This window comes from Neodiprion virginianus, chromosome 5, assembly GCF_021901495.1.
Source record: "Neodiprion virginianus isolate iyNeoVirg1 chromosome 5, iyNeoVirg1.1, whole genome shotgun sequence".
Lineage (NCBI taxonomy): Eukaryota > Metazoa > Arthropoda > Insecta > Hymenoptera > Diprionidae > Neodiprion > Neodiprion virginianus.
In genome coordinates, this window is record NC_060881.1 from 4254981 (window position 1) to 4274829 (window position 19849).

Below are 19849 nucleotides of genomic sequence, written 5' to 3' on the forward strand. Positions count from 1 at the left end.
TTCTGCGAGAGAAATCGATTAGGCGCAGTCCCAATAGGCTGCGATCAACGGATCAAAAGTTACAGCCAAAAAACATAAACTAGAATTTTCGACATTTTTCAGCAGGTGCTTTTCCCTTCGTAATTTCTCTCCTGTTGGTCCCACGCTCTTTTCGCTGCGTTTTCCGAGTTCCTGGGGGTCCAATTGGTCGGGAAAGGGTCATACAAATCAATTCTGAGACGAAAGATTTTTTGGTCAAAAAAAAAGGAAGGTTAACCCCTTTGTATTTTTGGCGAAAATTTTCGCGATTTTGAAAAGTGCTGGAATAAATTCTTTCTGGCACAATTCTGACGTAATTTTGCGAGAGAAATCGATTAGGCGCAGTCCCAATAGGCTGCGATCAACGGATCAAAAGTTACAGCCAAAAAACATAAACTAGTATTTTCGACATTTTTCAGCAGGTGCTTTTCCCTTCGTAATTTCTCTCCTGTTGGTCCCACGCTCTTTTCGCTGCGTTTTCCGAGTTCCTGGGGTCCGATTGGTCGGAAATGGGTCATACAAATCAATTCTGAGACGAAAGATTTTTTGGTCAGAAAAAAAGGAAGGTTAACCCCTTTGTATTTTTGGCGAAAATTTTCGCGATTTTGAAAAGTGCTGGAATAAATTCTTTCTGGCACAATTCTGACGTAATTTTGCGAGAGAAATCGATTAGGCGCAGTCCCAATACGCTGCGATCAACGGATCAAAAGTTACAGCCAAAAAACATAAACTAGTATTTTCGACATTTTTCAGCAGGTGCTTTTCCCTTCGTAATTTCTCTCCTGTTGGTCCCACGCTCTTTTCGCTGCGTTTTCCGACTTCCTGGGGGTCCAATTGGTCGGGAAAGGGTCATACAAATCAATTCTGAGACGAACGATTTTTTGGTCAAAAAAAAAGGAAGGTTAACCCCTTTGTATTTTTGGCGAAAATTTTCGCGATTTTGAAAAGTGCTGGAATAAATTCTTTCTGGCACAATTCTTACGTAATTCTGCGAGAGAAATCGATTAGGCGCAGTCCCAATAGGCTGCGATCAACGGATCAAAAGTTACAGCCAAAAAACATAAACTAGAATTTTCGACATTTTTCAGCAGGTGCTTTTCCCTTCGTAATTTCTCTCCTGTTGGTCCCACGCTCTTTTCGCTGCGTTTTCCGAGTTCCTGGGGGTCCAATTGGTCGGGAAAGGGTCATACAAATCAATTCTGAGACGAAAGATTTTTTGGTCAAAAAAAAAGGAAGGTTAACCCCTTTGTATTTTTGGCGAAAATTTTCGCGATTTTGAAAAGTGCTGGAATAAATTCTTTCTGGCACAATTCTGACGTAATTTTGCGAGAGAAATCGATTAGGCGCAGTCCCAATAGGCTGCGATCAACGGATCAAAAGTTACAGCCAAAAAACATAAACTAGTATTTTCGACATTTTTCAGCAGGTGCTTTTCCCTTCGTAATTTCTCTCCTGTTGGTCCCACGCTCTTTTCGCTGCGTTTTCCGAGTTCCTGGGGGTTCAATTGGTCGGGAAAGGGTCATACAAATCAATTCTGAGACGAAAGATTTTTTGGTCAAAAAAAAAGGAAGGTTAACCCCTTTGTATTTTTGGCGAAAATTTTCGCGATTTTGAAAAGTGCTGGAATAAATTCTTTCTGGCACAATTCTGACGTAATTTTGCGAGAGAAATCGATTAGGCGCAGTCCCAATACGCTGCGATCAACGGATCAAAAGTTACAGCCAAAAAACATAAACTAGTATATTCGACATTTTTCAGCAGGTGCTTTTCCCTTCGTAATTTCTCTCCTGTTGGTCCCACGCTCTTTTCGCTGCGTTTTCCGAGTTCCTGGGGGTCCAATTGGTCGGGAAAGGGTCATACAAATCAATTCTGAGACGAAAGATTTTTTGGTCAAAAAAAAAGGAAGGTTAACCCCTTTGTATTTTTGGCGAAAATTTTCGCGATTTTGAAAAGTGCTGGAATAAATTCTTTCTGGCTCAATTCTTACGTACTTCTGCGAGAGAAATCGATTAGGCGCAGTCCCAATAGGCTGCGATCAACGGATCAAAAGTTACAGCCAAAAAACATAAACTAGTATTTTCGACATTTTTCAGCAGGTGCTTTTCCCTTCGTAATTTCTCTCCTGTTGGTCCCACGCTCTTTTCGCAGCGTTTTCCGAGTTCCTGGGGGTCCAATTGGTCGGGAAAGGGTCATACAAATCAATTCTGAGACGAAAGATTTTTTGGTCAAAAAAAAAGGAAGGTTAACCCCTTTGTATTTTTGGCGAAAATTTTCGCGATTTTGAAAAGTGCTGGAATAAATTCTTTCTGGCACAATTCTGACGTAATTTTGCGAGAGAAATCGATTAGGCGCAGTCCCAATACGCTGCGATCAACGGATCAAAAGTTACAGCCATAAAACATAAACTAGTATTTTCGACATTTTTCAGCAGGTGCTTTTCCCTTCGTAATTTCTCTCCTGTTGGTTCCACGCTCTTTTCGCTGCGTTTTCCGAGTTCCTGGGGGTCCAATTGGTCGGGAAAGGGTCATACAAATCAATTCTGAGACGAAAGATTTTTTGGTCAAAAAAAAAGGAAGGTTAACCCCTTTGTATTTTTGGCGAAAATTTTCGCGATTTTGAAAAGTGCTGGAATAAATTCTTTCTGGCACAATTCTGACGTAATTTTGCGAAAGAAATCGATTAGGCGCAGTCCCAATACGCTGCGATCAACGGATCAAAGGTTACAGCCAAAAAACATAAACTAGTATTTTCGACATTTTTCAGCAGGTGCTTTTCCCTTCGTAATTTCTCTCCTGTTGGTCCCACGCTCTTTTCGCTGCGTTTTCCGAGTTCCTGGGGGTCCAATTGGTCGGGGAAGGGTCATACAAATCAATTCTGAGACGAAAGATTTTTTGGTCAAAAAAAAAGGAAGGTTAACCCCTTTGTATTTTTGGCGAAAATTTTCGCGATTTTGAAAAGTGCTGGAATAAATTCTTTCTGGCACAATTCTGACGTAATTTTGCGAGAGAAATCGATTAGGCGCAGTCCCAATACGCTGCGATCAACGGATCAAAAGTTACAGCCAAAAAACATAAACTAGTATTTTCGACATTTTTCAGCAGGTGCTTTTCCCTTCGTAATTTCTCTCCTGTTGGTCCCACGCTCTTTTCGCTGCGTTTTCCGAGTTCCTGGGGGTCCAATTGGTCGGGAAAGGGTCATACAAATCAATTCTGAGACGAAAGATTTTTTGGTCAAAAAAAAAGGAAGGTTAACCCCTTTGTATTTTTGGCGAAAATTTTCGCGATTTTGAAAAGTGCTGGAATAAATTCTTTCTGGCACAATTCTGACGTAATTTTGCGAGAGAAATCGATTAGGCGCAGTCCCAATACGCTGCGATCAACGGATCAAAAGTTACAGCCAAAAAACATAAACTAGTATATTCGACATTTTTCAGCAGGTGCTTTTCCCTTCGTAATTTCTCTCCTGTTGGTCCCACGCTCTTTTCGCTGCGTTTTCCGAGTTCCTGGGGGTCCAATTGGTCGGGAAAGGGTCATACAAATCAATTCTGAGACGAAAGATTTTTTGGTCAAAAAAAAAGGAAGGTTGTATTTTGGCGAAAATTTTCGCGATTTTGAAAAGTGCTGGAATAAATTCTTTCTGGCACAATTCTGACGTAATTTAGCGAGAGAAATCGATTAGGCGCAGTCTCAATACGCTGCGAGCAATGGATCAAAAGTTACAGCCCCAAAACCATGAAATTTCCTTTCATGGCATTTCAAACGCTCACGTCGTATTCCTACGTATCCAGTTACTCCAGAGGAGTCGCTCATAACGATTCCGGGATGATGATTTTTTTTGTCTTTAACATTTTGATCTTAAAGACTTTCGTATGTTTCGAGTTCCAATCAACCGTGAAATGGTCATCATAATCGATCATCATACAAACAGGCCTCAGTTCCAAACAAGCCAAAAGGGAATGCCCCTAACAATTATCTAAAAATTCTGCTATAAGTAACAAGCAGTCAGTGGCAGTTCATACACTGATGCTTTTATCCTTTAGGATAGTAGTCTTCATAGAACTCTTGGAACCTCAGTCAGTTGGTTAAGATGTATCGTAATTCCTTCGTACGTCAGCTGTTGCATCCGTGAGCTATCGATTAGCGCATTTTCTGTTTTTGTATAATTTGCTTAAACTCGTCAAACTCCTAAATTTAAAATAGCAGTATGTAAGACTAGCAGTTATAAATATAAATAGCAGTTATTCAAACTATCATGCTAAAGTAATTGTGAGACAAACAAATCGTAAAACGTATGTGTCTAGCGTTATCATCAAAGTGATTATGTATAATCGAATGTCTATTGTGTACAGTTTTCCAAGTGTGATAATGATTTGTTTTTCATTATTCATATTCTCATTCTTCCAAATAGTTTCTCATCCTCTTGTACACAAGTTTAACTTGTCACGAGTTCACCATTGTTCACCTGTGTTGTATTGAATTTTTCAGCCGCTCTTTCAACGGGCTTATGTTCTGCGCGACAGCAGAACCAAAATCACAATCAAAACAAGAGTGCTACTCTTCTGCCTCGCAGAGGATCAATGCAACAAGCTGTAAGGCCTGCTCCTCCGGTCCGGCGCACTTCAACTATAATTGGCGGCACATTTAATGCACTTATAAATAATCCCAACGCTACAAACAACGATGATAACAAAAAAGATGTGACCAGAGATGAAGCACATGATGAAGCTGATAATCTTCCACCACCTCCGGCATTTCTTCTTGAAAGCACTTCTCCGACACCCACGCCGACTCCACAACGGTGAGTTTTGATGGCATTTCTCATCTATGAAAATACCCACAGAAATATTTTCAACCAATTCTTTATTGACAGATCGATATCCGTGTCGGAGACGGTCAGAACATTAACTGAGCTTCGTCATACGCCAGCAAGTCCTTCGTTTCTTAGAAAACTAGCCAGTTCTCAACAAAATAATAATTCTGTATCCACGACAGTCGCCTCTACAACCGCAACGACTAATACATTGATAAGACGTACTCAAAGTATAGACCGTACTAGTACAATTCGGTCACATTCTCAGGATCGTAGTTCCGCATCATCATTAACTGGACAACAAAGCCACAGTCAAGTACAAGGTCAAGGACCAGGTGGTGTTGGACAGGGCTTTATGGCAGTACTAAGCGCTAAATTAGTCCCATCTTCTCTGTTGCCTAATAATGTAGCCAGTAATACAAATGCTAGCATCAATAGCGGAAGTCCAAAGACATCGAGAAGACACTCAGTCGAACAGCAATCTAACAGAAATTCCAGAGCTCCTTCGAGCTTCCTTGGTACATTAAACGCCAAGCTTGCTCAGCAACAACAAGGCGTACAAAATCAAGGTGTACTCAACACAGCCAGTAGGTCAGCTAGTGTTAGACGCATAATGGGTAATAGAATTCCAATGGTGGATCTAGATCCCCTGCAGGTCAGGGATTCTTTAATGGATCAAATACGTAGAGGTACCGCTCTGCGCAAAACTAGTGGACCCATCAATGATTGCTCGGCACCAAAAATTTATTGAACTTCCATCTCATTAATATCGATTTAAGGATGTAATATAAATGGGTTAACGAACCAAGAAAACGATAATCAAAAATGCAAAACTTGACATCCCACATTTAATATATAATATGTTATATATATGTTTTCTTTTCATATCTCTTCACTGTTAATAAAACTTTATTTTTTATTTTGCTTATGTTTTCTATACATGTAGTACAGACTTCATATCACACAAATTTTTTTCCTGCTCAAAGTTAGATTAATCGTCATAGAGAGCAAAGTGGCAAACAAAACTCCCTGTTACGAAACCCTCTTATAAAACCTATGTAATGATTAATATTTCATATTTAATATAGTTCATTTCGCTACGCCCGATCGCTGTCTTGTCACCATCAGAAAATAGCTCTTATTATATTACTATTATTATTGCTTGAACTCTAAGCCATGTATATTACTTCAATACTGTTACGGTGACATTATCGATATACAATATTATTTATCCAATGTTATATAACTGTACAATAATATACATAGAGTTTTTATTTTCAATAGAAATTTACATCAGTACGTTAAGATTGTTGCCTCTCCTAAAATCAGAGCATCGATATCCTATGAGTGCATTTAGGCAGTGTAGTAGCGACCATAGTAACAATTATATATTCAGAAAATAAATATTGCTAATGAATACCTTATAATTAATGATAATATACTGAAAATGGTCAACTGGTAGAACTTGCGGTCTTCGTTAAGAGGTTTCGGGATATTTACGAACTATTTTAATATAGAAAGTGGCTTAGATTTATTTATGAAATGCTAAGATTGATGTACAAATATACGCATAGAGCCTCCATGTCTCTTTTAGATTCCATTCAAACCATTCGATGATTTATTTTTAAATATCAACTTGCCGTAGCAAGTTCCGTGGTGCAACGATTTGAGTTCGCTATTAGGAACAGAAATATTCCGAAAGTTTGATCCATCGTTTGTTCCAACACACCTTTATTCCCAGTACTGCCAAATCATTTATGTTTACCGTTTAAATGTCATTAAAGTTTTATTTTCAGTATTGTAGTTATTTCCAGAGGTTTGTGATTAAATTCTGAACAAAAAATGGCGTAACGAAGAAAAGACAAAATGAAAGAAAAAAAAACAACTCCACAAAAAACAAAACGGACAATACTAATCAATTAAAACGTCTCTACATTGTTATTAATAGAAAACGTGATAACTGAAACGTCTAGGATATATTAGAAATGACTAATTTAAGCTATTCGCGTTACTGTAGAATATAGTGTAGAAAGAAATAATAATATGCATATAGTTCAATATAAAGCCAATTGTTCTTACCCTGTAATAATTATCATTATCGTACATTATATAAAAGTCGGCAATTTCCGTGTATTATAAAAGCGAACAAATATTCTATTCTCGCATTCAAAATGCTAGTTTTCGATGCATTTTTATTTTCTAGTCGAACCTAATATTCTCAGCGTGAACAGATTGTTCTGTAATTTCAATTTGACCGTCTATTTCAACAGTTTCTACATTATAAGTATGTATCCCTGTGAGACGGATAACATATGTTAATCTTATATCCAGTAAATGTTCACGTAAAATCCTGACTTTTTTATTTTCTTATCGACAATTTAAGTTTGTAAATAAATTTTGACTCCTCTATAAATTTAAAAAATTTATTTTCTACGGTGGTATCGTTCACACATATCGGCACATCAGTAACGAGATCTAGTATATATTATGAATACGGAATTCTCGAAAAAACATTTGTTAATCATTAGATATTTAAGTTGAAAAATTTGTTCACGAATTGTCATTGAGACTATTATATAGAGTATACAATTGAATAATAATAGACGTTAAGGTATCGTGTAAGACTGCTATAATAAGGTTGGGGGCTTCAATATGGAATATTAGTCCACAAATTTTTGTAGAGTTCAACGATGTATAATTGTGTGCATGTTAGTAGTCATGAATACTGTTGTGTATTACTATATACTCAGCGTTGAAAAAAAGAAGAAAAAAAATTTCAACAAAGAAATGATTGAGGATCGTTCGCCAACACTTAAAACCATAATGAATCATTCGTACAACAATATTGCTGAAGTTATTTCATATGATAAGAAAGTGAAACTTATTACTCTGAGAATTGTAAATAAGTTCTATCAGTAGGTTCTACACTTATAAGGTTTGTTGGTTTGAACGTCTTTATAAGAAACAAAAATATGCAACAGAAAAAAGCTGAAACAGATGGGCTAAATAGTCGATTAAAAGTTGTATGTAAAAATGTTATCATTGCTCGAAGTTGTGTTTTAATTGTAGTACAAATTTTTTTTTCAACTCTTCCTGATTTCATAGCACAATCTTTGAGGTCATGACTACGAAACTGTATACTTGGTTGAAGCATAAAAGAAGTTATTAATTTGTCGCAGCATTACTAAGTGCTTCGACGAGTGTGCGCATTAAATATTATGTATTTGTATCATATTGTGGAGTAGCTGTTGTTTTCTATTCTCATTCTTTATGGTGTTCGAGAAAAGAGCAATCCTATGAAATAATACTATTAACATTAATAATAATATGTCTAACTACTAGCACATAAGTACGTCAAAGTATTTTGTTGAACATACATTTTTTCATTTAGTATAAAAAAAAAACAAAAAAAAACAAAAAAAAAAAAAAACCTGTAATTTCCTAGAGGTTTCACGAAGCCAAATGATAAATTATATTACAATTACAGACTGTAGTGTTGATAATATTGAGAGAATAATAATAATAGAGAGGCTGAGAAAAATTGAAAAAGTGAAATAATGAACTTCCTTTCACTAGAAGTACCTTCCAAGCCCTGGTATAAATTAAATATTTGCAATACACGTACGTATAGGTCACATAACGCCGATTCACGGTAATAAATTAATATTTAAATGTAATTAATATCTAAAAATAATGACTGTTAACTTGTAATAATTATTAAGGTAACAGTGGAAAGATATAACGAAAAAAAAAAATAAAATAATAAACACTCTACAGTAAAACTGTGCCAATTAATTTCAACCAAATAATCGGTCTTTCTTTATTCATTACTCTAATAAAAAATTAACGTTATCAGAGTGCGGAAATCCATTCAGAATGCATAGAATACTGTAGCACTGCAAGAAATGATTCAATAATACTGGAAGATTTTCTTTATTATATTTACATTTTATTATTTGGCACATAAAAAATTATAAGTGTAACAAAAACATCTTCAAATTGTTTATCTGCTTGTCAATACAACATAAACAATTGACTTCTTACAATGGATATTCGCGATTCCGTAAAAATTAAACCTGCATTAGAATAATTCATAATTACATCATGGGAATGCTTGACACTCTCTACACTGCATACATACGTGTATTCATCTCTAATGAGTAAAAATATAAAACTAGTACGTTTGTATCAACAGTTCTTCAAAGTATATCAATATTAGAATTAAAGAATTGCAAATACCAAGACAATCAATCGCGAAAGCGTCTTATTTCTTACAAGCAATGTAGAAATCGCAACATAACTTGCAACAGTAAACTTATGTTTATGCATACCCTATTTGATATTCGAGCATTTAATGTATTTGATTTCTTTACTACTCGTAACGATCATATTCTTAGCTTTAGGTAGTAATAAAATTCACTGAATTCACTAGAAAGTAACTAGCACTGTGCACGAGCTTGCTTAATTTCTGGCGGCAGACCCTGTGTGTTTGGAAGCTTGTAAATGATAACGTTGTTTCCCAAATGTTGCTCTGCATGGTCGACTAACGAGGCAAGGTCAGCATTCTTCTGATCCACCAACAGCGCGAATCCTCCAGCTACAAATCAAACATTAGACTTCAATTTCACGAGTACATCTAGACTATCAACTGCCATATCAGCATATTGGCTTTACCCAGATTCAGAAAAGATCATCAATCATTTCAAAACCTTGAATGATTTCATGACTTACATGTATTTATCACTTCGCAGGAGCATTCTGGGTCAATTTTTAGGTCAACCGTTGAACGCAGTCGACTTGTTGGCCTGCCTGGGTGAAGATCCAACAATAATCTTGCTTTGTGCCACCTTCTGATGGCTACTTTAATGACACTTTTTGCGGTACAGTATATGCTATCAACATTCTTTGGTATGCTTTCCAAACAGATCGGACATGTCACGTTCGCAGATGTAGCTGTACACAAATAATCAAATTGAATTTGCTAGTCATTGGCAACTCAAATCAATTCACGATGATTTTAATACTATATTAACTGTTGATTATCTGAGTAATGTAACGCAGCTTAACAATTTGTATGAAATCTATTCAATGTTAAGAAAATCGAATGTGTGCATGGATAACGGTGAATCTACTAACTTGTAGACTGTGCCAACTCTTGGTCAATCATAAATTGTTCTGGTTCAACAATCATTTGATCCTGAATTTTCTCACTCGTCACTTCTGTTACATTGGTGTCATTATTATGAGACACTTTTTCATAGACTGTTTCAATTTGCTCCGGACTGTGAATATTACCATTCTGGTTTATCGATACACCATCATTTTCGTATGTAACTACTTTGTCAGGCTTTACGAATACTAGTTCCGGTCCTTCTATTCCCTCAGACACCTCCAAATCGTGATCTACCTCTACAAATGATGGATTCAAACCGACTTCTCGTTCGTTTGGAATTTCTCCGCTTCCCATATCTTGCATTACTGTAATAAATTATGTATTCAATTGTATTATTGTATAATAATTTTATCAATTATATTAATAATCCAGGAACAGTTCATACTTTTCAGTATCAATATAGTTTTTTCTTCTTGTGTTTTTCAACTTACCATCGATACGTTTACTATGGAAATCTTCATCAGTGTTTTTTTTACCTATTGTCTCAAACTCTCGCAGATGATTATTTTCAGCTGCATTGGAACTCGTTTCCTTCAAACCCTCGCCATTCAACTTTACGTCTGAATTTTCCAGCAAACAGACGTATTCCAGTTTTGGTTCGTTCCCTATTCTCGGAATGGCCTCGTTAATTTTAGGTTTAGCATCATTGTACCTTGCCACATTCATTTCGGTCAGTTTTCCACGCAAATCATCAATCGCAGCTTTATGTACAGTTTTTATTTCTGTCTCATCAGTAAATACTGGTGGTGACGCTGTAACTATAGTTTTAGGAACTGCAGGAGAAGTTTTATATGGTTGAAGTTCTACGTCGATAGTACCCGTTATATTACTGACAGAAGCAGCAGCTAACAGCTTGCTAGGCTCTTTCACATTTTCTACTTTTGGTACGATTGGAATTGGATTTGGAATTTCCGAACCTTCGTTCGTACCAGCACTACTACAAGTCATTGCAAAGTTATAGCTCTGTAAGAAATTGTGAAATAAAATTAAATAAAGCAAAAAAACTCTTTCGCTTATAATAGAAAGAATAATGTATTCTCAAACTCCTTACAGTCGATATGGTGAGCTCCTGTTGATAGTAGTCGTACAGTTTTATGTTAGCTGGTTCGGGCCGGTCTACTATGTTTTCTCTCAGTACAATAAACGAAATACAAGTTCTCTGAGCTGTCAGTTTATCCAGATATATACTAACGACGTCTCGATCTTCTTCAAATCTCTTAACAACTGCAAGATTCAAGTGTTTCAAATAGTAAGAAAGTTTTAGTCACGTAGCACCAGTAAAGGTCATCACCTAATAATCACGTTGTTGTTACTTACAGTTACTGGGATCTTCAACTAGCGAATGCAACGTCGATTTGTCTGGAACATATCCACTGATCATTCCAATCTCCAGCAATGCCATATTGCTTTCTTCATCTGCCATTTTATAACGTGCACAAATCGTTATTTCTTGCATCGCACATTCGTTGACCGATGCTACGGACTGTGCATTTACTGAGAGATCAAATGCTTCAGAGCCAGTGGCCTGTGGTACGTTGTACTTCAAATTACTCTGAAAAATATGTAATTTAAGGAAACAATCAAGCTTGACAACTTTTTCGCATCAACGAGTGAAGTAAGTTATCAGAATCGGGTTAATTACCTGTACTAAAACACATCCTTCTCCTTCTGCAAAAACATCCACAGCCGTTGGTAGTACAGGTAGTTGAACTTGCCTAAACAAGAGTCTATTCTCATTTTGCATTTTGAAGGCATGATCTATTTCGTTGGCAGTGATCAGTACTGAAAGATCGGTATTGCTCGAGCTCATGGCGGATGCGTACTTGGTCAATGCTTCAAGTCCAAGCACAGTGTCTTGGGTCGATATAAAACCACCTCCGGCATTTCTTTGCTTAGATATCCATCGAACGGCTTTGAGTGCGGTCACCATATTGGCTTCCCCGCCGATTTTCACAAGTGACAAAATTGCGTATGCTGTCATTTCAACGCTCAAGCCTACCGATGGTTTCAGCTTATTTTCCCACCACAATAAATCCTGAAAACAGGATTAATAAATGCGATCAATACACTTATTGTTAGCAGCACATCCCTAAAGACTGTGAAGAAGGTAATCTGTATTCGTACATTATGCTGCGTCGCTAGGCCGATTAAGGCCTGCAAACTATTGTTGGCTCTTGGATGTTCCAGTAATGTTAGTGCATAAGTTGTCAGGGCCAAAGTATATGGGTTTCCACTGGTATTAATGGTGTCTTTTTCCAAACAATACAAGGCGTTGTTAGTCAAAGCTGGTTGCAATGGGACTCCAGATTCCAGGAGAGAAATCAACACGTACGCTGTTAGAGCCGACGAAGAGACGTCGTCATCTTGCAGTCCTCCCTGGTGACCGAAAATTCATTTTTGTTTTTTGATCATTTAAAGTTCCACGTATTTATTATTATTTGTATAGTATTAACTCATAGTTCTCCGAAACGTCACGAACCTTCATGTCCTTGTGGAATACTTGTCCAAGTAGCGGGAAGCACCCATTTTCCAACTGGCGTTTGGTGATCCACTTGACAGAGAATTTCAAATCTCGTTCATCGATGTGAATCAAATTTTGCGCCTGAGCAAAGGATTTCACAACGAATGCAGTCAACCACATTGAGCCTTCGGTAGACGGGGTATCAGCACCAAACGCCGAATAGGAACCATCGGGATGACGGTAATTTAATTCTCGTTGGTATCCTTTAACACAAGTTGTGTCCTTTTCGTTTTATCCTTCATCTCAAATCTTGGCCAATTAATGAGTTGTCCAGTAATAACTTTAAATCCTACCTTTTTCCATATTCTTGATCGCCCTAGCCTTGAGTACTGAATTCTCCATCTGCGTTGCACTCAAGTAATTGATAACGTGTATGTTAGGGACGAACAAGACCATGTTTTGCTCCCCACATCCCATGGGCAGGTGGACCAAGTTGTCCAAATTTTCTAGAGCCGGACCCAAAAGGTCCCCAATTAGTGAAACATATGCTCTCGCACTTCCCACAACCAAATCTTCCGGCAAATCCAAATTCCATGTTACAAATGAATCATCAACAAATTCTTTTGGACAGATAAATGCCGATTTGGTAACTTCGACTGGAAACCCTTCTGGCAGTACGAGGATTGGCTTTGTTATAACATCCCTTTGCAGCAATATGAAACTTACGTTATATCATCTGATTTTCGCAAACTTTACATAATTACAATTAAATGGATCTTACGAACTTTGTGTGCACTATGGTGTCTGGTCCACAGGCATCTGGGTACTCGGCATCTACGGAAGCAGAAACCGTGATGTTGATCTCTCCGAGAACACGAGGTCGTAACATATATTCATGCACAACGCTGGATCTTGAGTCAACACAGAATGAAACTGTAGCGTGTGACAAATGCAAGTCAAGACCATTAGCATCTTCCAGTTTGATTCTTACCTGTTACATTAAATTTTTTCATTAGTTTCCACAGCCTATAAATTTATCATGAATGAAGAAATCTCTTAGTTCATATGCTGGTGTAAAATTTACAGAATATCGTTGAGGAAAAAATTCCATGTTACAAACTCACAGGTAGACTGTGCTGCATGTAGTTGAAGAGAGACACTTTCATGTGAAGGATTTCTCCTCGTTTAACACTGTATGGTAGAGTGTAGTCTAAGAAAAATGACTGAAAAGCGGTAATCGCTGTTGGTGGAGCGATACCCAATCCATGCCTTGGCGAAATGCAAGTTGTATGACCGATCCAGTCCGTAATCGTGTGTGGCAATTGACGCTCAATTGTTGCTGTACCCTCCTTTCTACATTCGTATGGTGTATTAAAATTTTAAAACTTTGATACCATTTTCAGTATTTATCGTAGTACACTAGAAAGAATAAAATGATTAAATTGCGTATATTATACTGACCCTGTTTGAACTAATTCCCACAGCCAAGTCTCAGGGAAGTACGATCTGATAGTTGTACCAGCATCAGCATTATCTATTTGATCCAAGTAATCGAGATTGGGAAGGGCACCAACCGTGAGCAGCGGATAAGCCAAAGGCATTGCACTATTTCTCATGAACATTGGCCCACCTTCTAAACCTTCAAATATTTCAATCTTTTAGTGAGTTGTTAAATCCAATTCAAACAATAATAACTGTGCTTTGAATAGTGCCACTTACCAGACCTAGCATGCTGTAATCTGAACTTAATGCGTCTGGGAGCATATAATAAATGGGAAAACTGAGGGCACGGACGGGTTTCCAACGTCAAATCGCTCATTACTATCACTCCAAAATCCTGTGAAATTATTTTCATTGATCGTTAGGACTTTTCATGCCGCCAATTATGGACTAGGTCGCAGATCATTCAACAGAGGATACAGCTAACTATTTTAATATATGCTTTAAGAAGTATTTGTACTAACATCAAATGCCTGCATAGCATCGATATAGTGAGGTCGTCCGTACCACATGGATCGTTTTCTTCTGCGCAAATCATAGAAGGGTGGTTCTTCTTCAGCTGGTCTTGGTAAATGGTCTATTTCATCTTCTTGCGATTCTTCTTTTGCTTCTGAGAATGAAAGTTAACGAAATATCACTGCATGGTCTTGCATCCACATAGATATACTTTGATAACAATCATTTTTCATTATCGTAAAACTTACTCAGGCAATGATCTAAGCCACTTTGAATCGGTTCAGCGGTAGGACTAATGTGGAATCTTTTCAACTGACCGAAAGCATCTTCTTTATTGACCATATTCGTCTTTCCACCGCTCAAAAACAGGGTCGATTTATCAAGCGCGGACACTCCGCATAGTGAAAAAGGCGCGGCTTCTATGTGAAATTGAGTCTTTCCACCTGGACTTTGAGTTTCCTCGTGCCACGCAGTCTGCACTTTATTTCCAAAACAGTTTCCAACGGTAATTGTGTAAGTTGCCGCGACCGTTTCTCCGTCAGTACGAACGTAGTACAAAAGAAGTTCTGACACCGGAGCCATACTTGGTGTTACTTTCACAGTCAATGGAAATCTGTAAAATTTGTAAATGATGTACAAAAACCCATTAATTAATAGATCATTCGTCTAGGCTAATTATACAACTTACCTATATACAACGTGCGATTGATCAGTTTTATTTGCTGGCGTTTCAATGGCACCCAACAGATTGCGGAATTCCGAATAATTTAGTATGGAATCCTTGTGAGGCGTATGTTTAACATGACCAAATACCAGGAGATCTCCCTTCGAGTTTACCGAGTAGTGAAACGAAATTGATTCATTCAACTTCTGATTTACCGGCATTGTGTACATTACGTTGAACGAGTACTTTTCACCGCAAACAATCGGTTGGTATCCAGGTGCGATTGATAAGTAACTTTGGGACGGTGAGTACCATGGACTTGTATCCATGTATGCCGATGGTTGATCCATAAAAACCTATTCGTGGATCGTAATATGTTCATTTACGGTGAATTAATAAAATTGTCGTGGAACGCTTCTCCTCGCATATTAATACAGTAACTTTATACAGTATAGATACTCTCATCAACTTACTCGCCATCTCTTATCCGGGGAGTAGTATTTTGTGGGGTAATCCACTCCAGCTGCAACAAAACTGAAGGACTCAATATTTTTATGCTGTGGAGGCACTATAAAGTCAATAAACCCATCCGTCGTCGATGTGAAATTGCGACATTCTACTACAACCGTGACCCATTCATCTTTTCCTCTCACCTTGAGGCAAAGTTGGATCTTTTCATTTGGCGCCGGTGTGTTATCTTGCTTCAGAACACGTAGCTTCAAAAATAAAACCATCATGAAAAAGTTAGCATTGTCGTTGCCTGACATAACAGCATGCATTTTGCCTTCAAGATTCATATATTATCTACAATTTGAAGAAACACTTGTTTTTTCGTCGAACCTTTCCGTGATACGGTAATCCCAGTTTGAAATATTGGGGTGCATGGGGCAAGAATTCGAGTTTCAGTGATTGATGAATAACGCTTGTTCGGCTATTTGCAGTTTCGACAACTCCGGTTCCTGCCTCGGTGAAGTTAGCCGTCAGTATTATATTATTTGGAGATACCTTCCAGTCGGCCAAACCAAGCTCTGAACCAGTCACTGTAAATTCAACGCACCCATCCTCTGAGTCCAACTGGAACGAAAAAATTTCGTTGCCATTATACCGTATGAAATAACATATTGCCATCAAAACATTCTTGTTCAGTTTGCAAAGTTTCAGCTACCTCTGTCAGGTAATTTATTTCTGGTACATTTTGCTTTCTTCTCCAGATCGGTGTCTGTGGTATCGATTTCAAGTGTAATGTCCCTTTGACCGGCTTGCCGTAGCTGTATCTGTAGAAAAGAGGTATCACAAGACATTACGAATTCCAATCATGCACCAGATTTTGCGATTTGCAAAGAACCCCGTTGAGAAATCTTACTTAGCACAGACAGTCCAAGTGACATTTTCAGCGTTGGCTAAAATATAGCCAGGAGGGCTGATGGATACTTGGAATCTTGGCAGAACGTATTTCTTCACCTCGAAAGTCGTCGTGTGAAGAAGCTGTGGGTGGGCTTTCTTTTTCTCGACTTTGATTTTCCATATACCCTAGAGAAGTAAATTTATCAGGCATTATTATCACTTCAAAGTCAGAATGAAGAACGGTGTTTTCTTTTCTTTCCTTATAGTACTAATCATAGCAAAGGACTCACTGGGCTCGCTTCAGGAGATAAAGGAAATGCGAGCTGAGCCAATCCGACTTCCGTGGAAACATTCAACCATTGAGCGACCCGGATTTCGGCAGGACTTTCAATCCATACTTTAGGGATCTGAATGTAAAGTGTCATTAATACATGAATTCTAATTACACGCGATTTATGACATGCAAATGACAAAACTCACTGTTTTTTTCCATGGTTTCAAATCATGCTTTAACATCAGGAGTCTAATATTCACGTCTTGTCCAGGTTTGTAAACTGGCTTATCTGTCTCGACGAATGTCGCATGCGAATCATGTTCGATGTAAACATTTTTCTCTGAATTAATCGAGTAGTCTGCATGCTTGTCAAATCTGACTTTCAAGCGCAGTCTTGCCACCGAGTATTTCGTCTGTGGTACTAAAATTTCCAGACATGCTTCAACGCCTGAAAAATACACCATATTTTAATCAAGATTTGACTTTGTCCCGCGTTCTCCGTAACAACGGCGAGGATGAATCATGCCGTTTCTAATTAAAGAGAATCATAACATGTTTACAATCCCTTTAGTTTACGACAATATATCATAGCGTGCTTTCTTCGTTGCAATTTTCATTACTTAATTAAAACAATTGTATGCAGTTTATGCAATTTAAGCAGTGTTTCGTTTCTGCTAATCTTGACGAAATCAGTCCGATCGTATTTCGTAGTTTCATAAGAGTTGCATTTAATTTTCTTTTTTTTCATTTCGATCAACAGAGCCTCAAAGTGTTGACTTTAACTCGTGGAAATTTTTCCGTCGCCGTGTCCCGAGGCATGTATATCTGTAAATAGACTGTATATGTTAGGCGCGATGGGTTATTTCCCTTGTGGATAGGGCGATACCGACCAATTGAACGCCCGCAGGATGTAGGGACAATTTAAATTTACAATTTATTTAAAGAGTGTGTTGAATAGGTACAGACGCGTAGGGAGTCGTGATAGTGGTCCATTAAAAATTATTATTTACCACAAGGACGGTGACAATTTGGCATCTGCAACGCAGTTTACGCATAACCGGCACTATGGTACCAAATTACGTTTATTCAGAATATATCGCTAAACATTTTTGTGGCTGATCGATGAATAAATTTCCTTAGAAAAATTTCAGTTTCCTAGTAATTAGCATATAGCTTGGTGGTACGGTATCAAGTTTCCTCCGCAGCTCGTATCAACCGTAAACTGCTGATAAGCAATGTCCGACGCCAGAACATTGAACTTTGACGCAGCTGCAAATACTGTAACGCTAATTCTATGATTGTCTCAAATAAATCAAGAGGATTCCACGACTTATATCCGACTCACTTTTGCACTGAAATTCATTACGGTAATATAAAATCGACAACAGATGTTCAATATGAACCGTTATTGCTAAATAAACTTGCCATTGTCAATCGTAAGGCTTGCGGTGGCCAGAACTTCTTCTTCGGTCACCTCAACCGGTGTGATTAGCTCCAAGAGAGTGTGAGCCGGTGTATCCAGGTGATGGATTGAGAGACATCCAATCTCTGCTTCTCCAGCAATGAGTCTTTTCGGGGCGGTAAAGACGTAACCCCTAACAATACCAATTTATATTAAAAAAAAAAAAAATGTTTACGTAATATATGTTTATTATTGTTTTACCTTGATTATAAGAATTGCGTGTTGTATATTTATTGCGAAAGTTGAAAGTGATTTAATTGGAAATAAATAACTGTGAGAGTGGATAATGAAGAAGTACATGCAGTTCGTCGGTAAATAAACATTTTGTTATATACAACAGACGCATATTACATCACAGCCTGCGAAGGTGATTACAATGTTCGTGGGTAAAGAATTTTACAGTTTGAATCATTGAATAGTTTTCAATTTTTTCTTATCCATCGAGATACATGATTGTGAAAACAAGGAATAGGTCGTTTTCTTAGTAAACTTGATCCTCTGTGCAACAAATGCAAAATTGTTAATTCGCTGTTACTGTAACTTTTGCATCGTCCAAGTTGGGAAGGTATGAAAAATTGTCGAAAATAAACTTCCTCGTCATTGGCGGTAACAAGAACCCTTAACACATGTAAGTATACATGATTGGACGAAAGCTTTGCGTAGCCAAGTATTAAAATTACTCTCGAAGACTTTATAACGTTCACAATCCGACAATGAGCGTAAATGATGCGGACAATTTAAGACAATTGCTTACTCTTGCTAACGAGTAATAGTTGGCGGATAATTGCATCCGCCTTCAATCAGACGGATTGTTTTCTACAAGTTGTAACGGCGTACAAAATTCCACACACCAAATGAAAATGAATACGGCATGCACTTCCATCATCACAATTCGCAATCTCGAATGGATACAATTGTAATTGAAAAAGATATGATAATTTCGTTACAAATAAATCTAATTACGACGATCTGCGTAAAGTATGGATCGAAATTGTAAAAAATACAGAGAAAATTGTTTTCAATCAACCTGTGAGGATTAGCAGTCCCGGCCAATGCGGATTCCAAGCATCCAAGGAAGATCCCGAAAAGAAGCAAGGTCATCGCAGCAGACGACATGTCGTAAATTGCACGCATTGCAACGTTGATGGCATGCGGCCTCGGATCCGTTGCGATGTATGGATTAGGAACTGTATCACGTACTTCGGGTTACAGGTTTCTAATGATCTGCTGCGCTCTTCCCGGGTTTTAAATCACCAATGTTAAAACGAGGACATGTTTTTACCCGCTTTATACTAACTACTATCTGATCGAGGCGCAAATTATCGACAAACAAATACTACTTCTGGGATATCCAAACCAACCACGATAACACAGTATGGCAACAGTTTTTACGGATGACGATACCGTCGAAGAAACTCTCGACGTACTGAACCGGGAATAAAGCCAGTCTTATCAACGCCCCCGGTTCTGCCGGTGTCACACTCGAGTGTCTATATACTGCGCACAGTACATGATGTACAATATTAAACATGTATTTAAACTCCACCGCGTTCTTCTCCCCTGTCCGACGACCGCATTTTGTACGTAGATTCGTTTAAATTCGATGATACCGGTTGCTTTAACTGCAAACGACGAGTAAAATTCATTATTTACTTCTACCCAGCAAGGCATGACGACGTATTTTTTAC

General features: G+C 37.9%; 2 protein-coding genes across 4 annotated transcripts in view; one reads left to right on the forward strand and one right to left on the reverse strand.

Annotated features, from left to right (window-relative positions):
• The window catches only part of LOC124306066 (protein MTSS 2), a 53082-nt gene extending 44102 nt beyond the window's left edge, over window positions 1–8980 (forward strand). For all 3 annotated transcript variants that reach the window (XM_046766199.1, XM_046766200.1, XM_046766201.1), the window contains 2 exons: window positions 4503–4815; window positions 4888–8980. In XM_046766199.1, the coding sequence (XP_046622155.1) occupies window positions 4503–4815; window positions 4888–5578 (1004 nt within the window). In that variant the 3' untranslated portion in view covers window positions 5579–8980. The remainder of the gene's footprint in view (window positions 1–4502; window positions 4816–4887) is intronic.
• LOC124306064 (pregnancy zone protein-like) lies at window positions 8745–19621 on the reverse strand. The gene is made up of 25 exons (XM_046766194.1): window positions 19189–19621; window positions 18125–18294; window positions 16906–17147; window positions 16716–16832; window positions 16445–16611; window positions 16247–16355; window positions 15922–16155; window positions 15555–15797; window positions 15106–15437; window positions 14666–15030; window positions 14426–14571; window positions 14181–14298; window positions 13923–14100; window positions 13586–13814; window positions 13247–13452; window positions 12815–13164; window positions 12480–12724; window positions 12125–12376; window positions 11643–12035; window positions 11318–11552; window positions 11052–11224; window positions 10432–10963; window positions 9964–10305; window positions 9559–9780; window positions 8745–9424 (listed from the first exon to the last, which is right to left on the reverse strand). Exons 1-25 carry the CDS (start codon window positions 19293–19295, stop codon window positions 9267–9269), a joined length of 5865 nt encoding a protein of 1954 aa, XP_046622150.1. The 5' UTR covers window positions 19296–19621; the 3' UTR covers window positions 8745–9266.
• Between the last annotated feature and the right edge of the window lie 228 nt (window positions 19622–19849).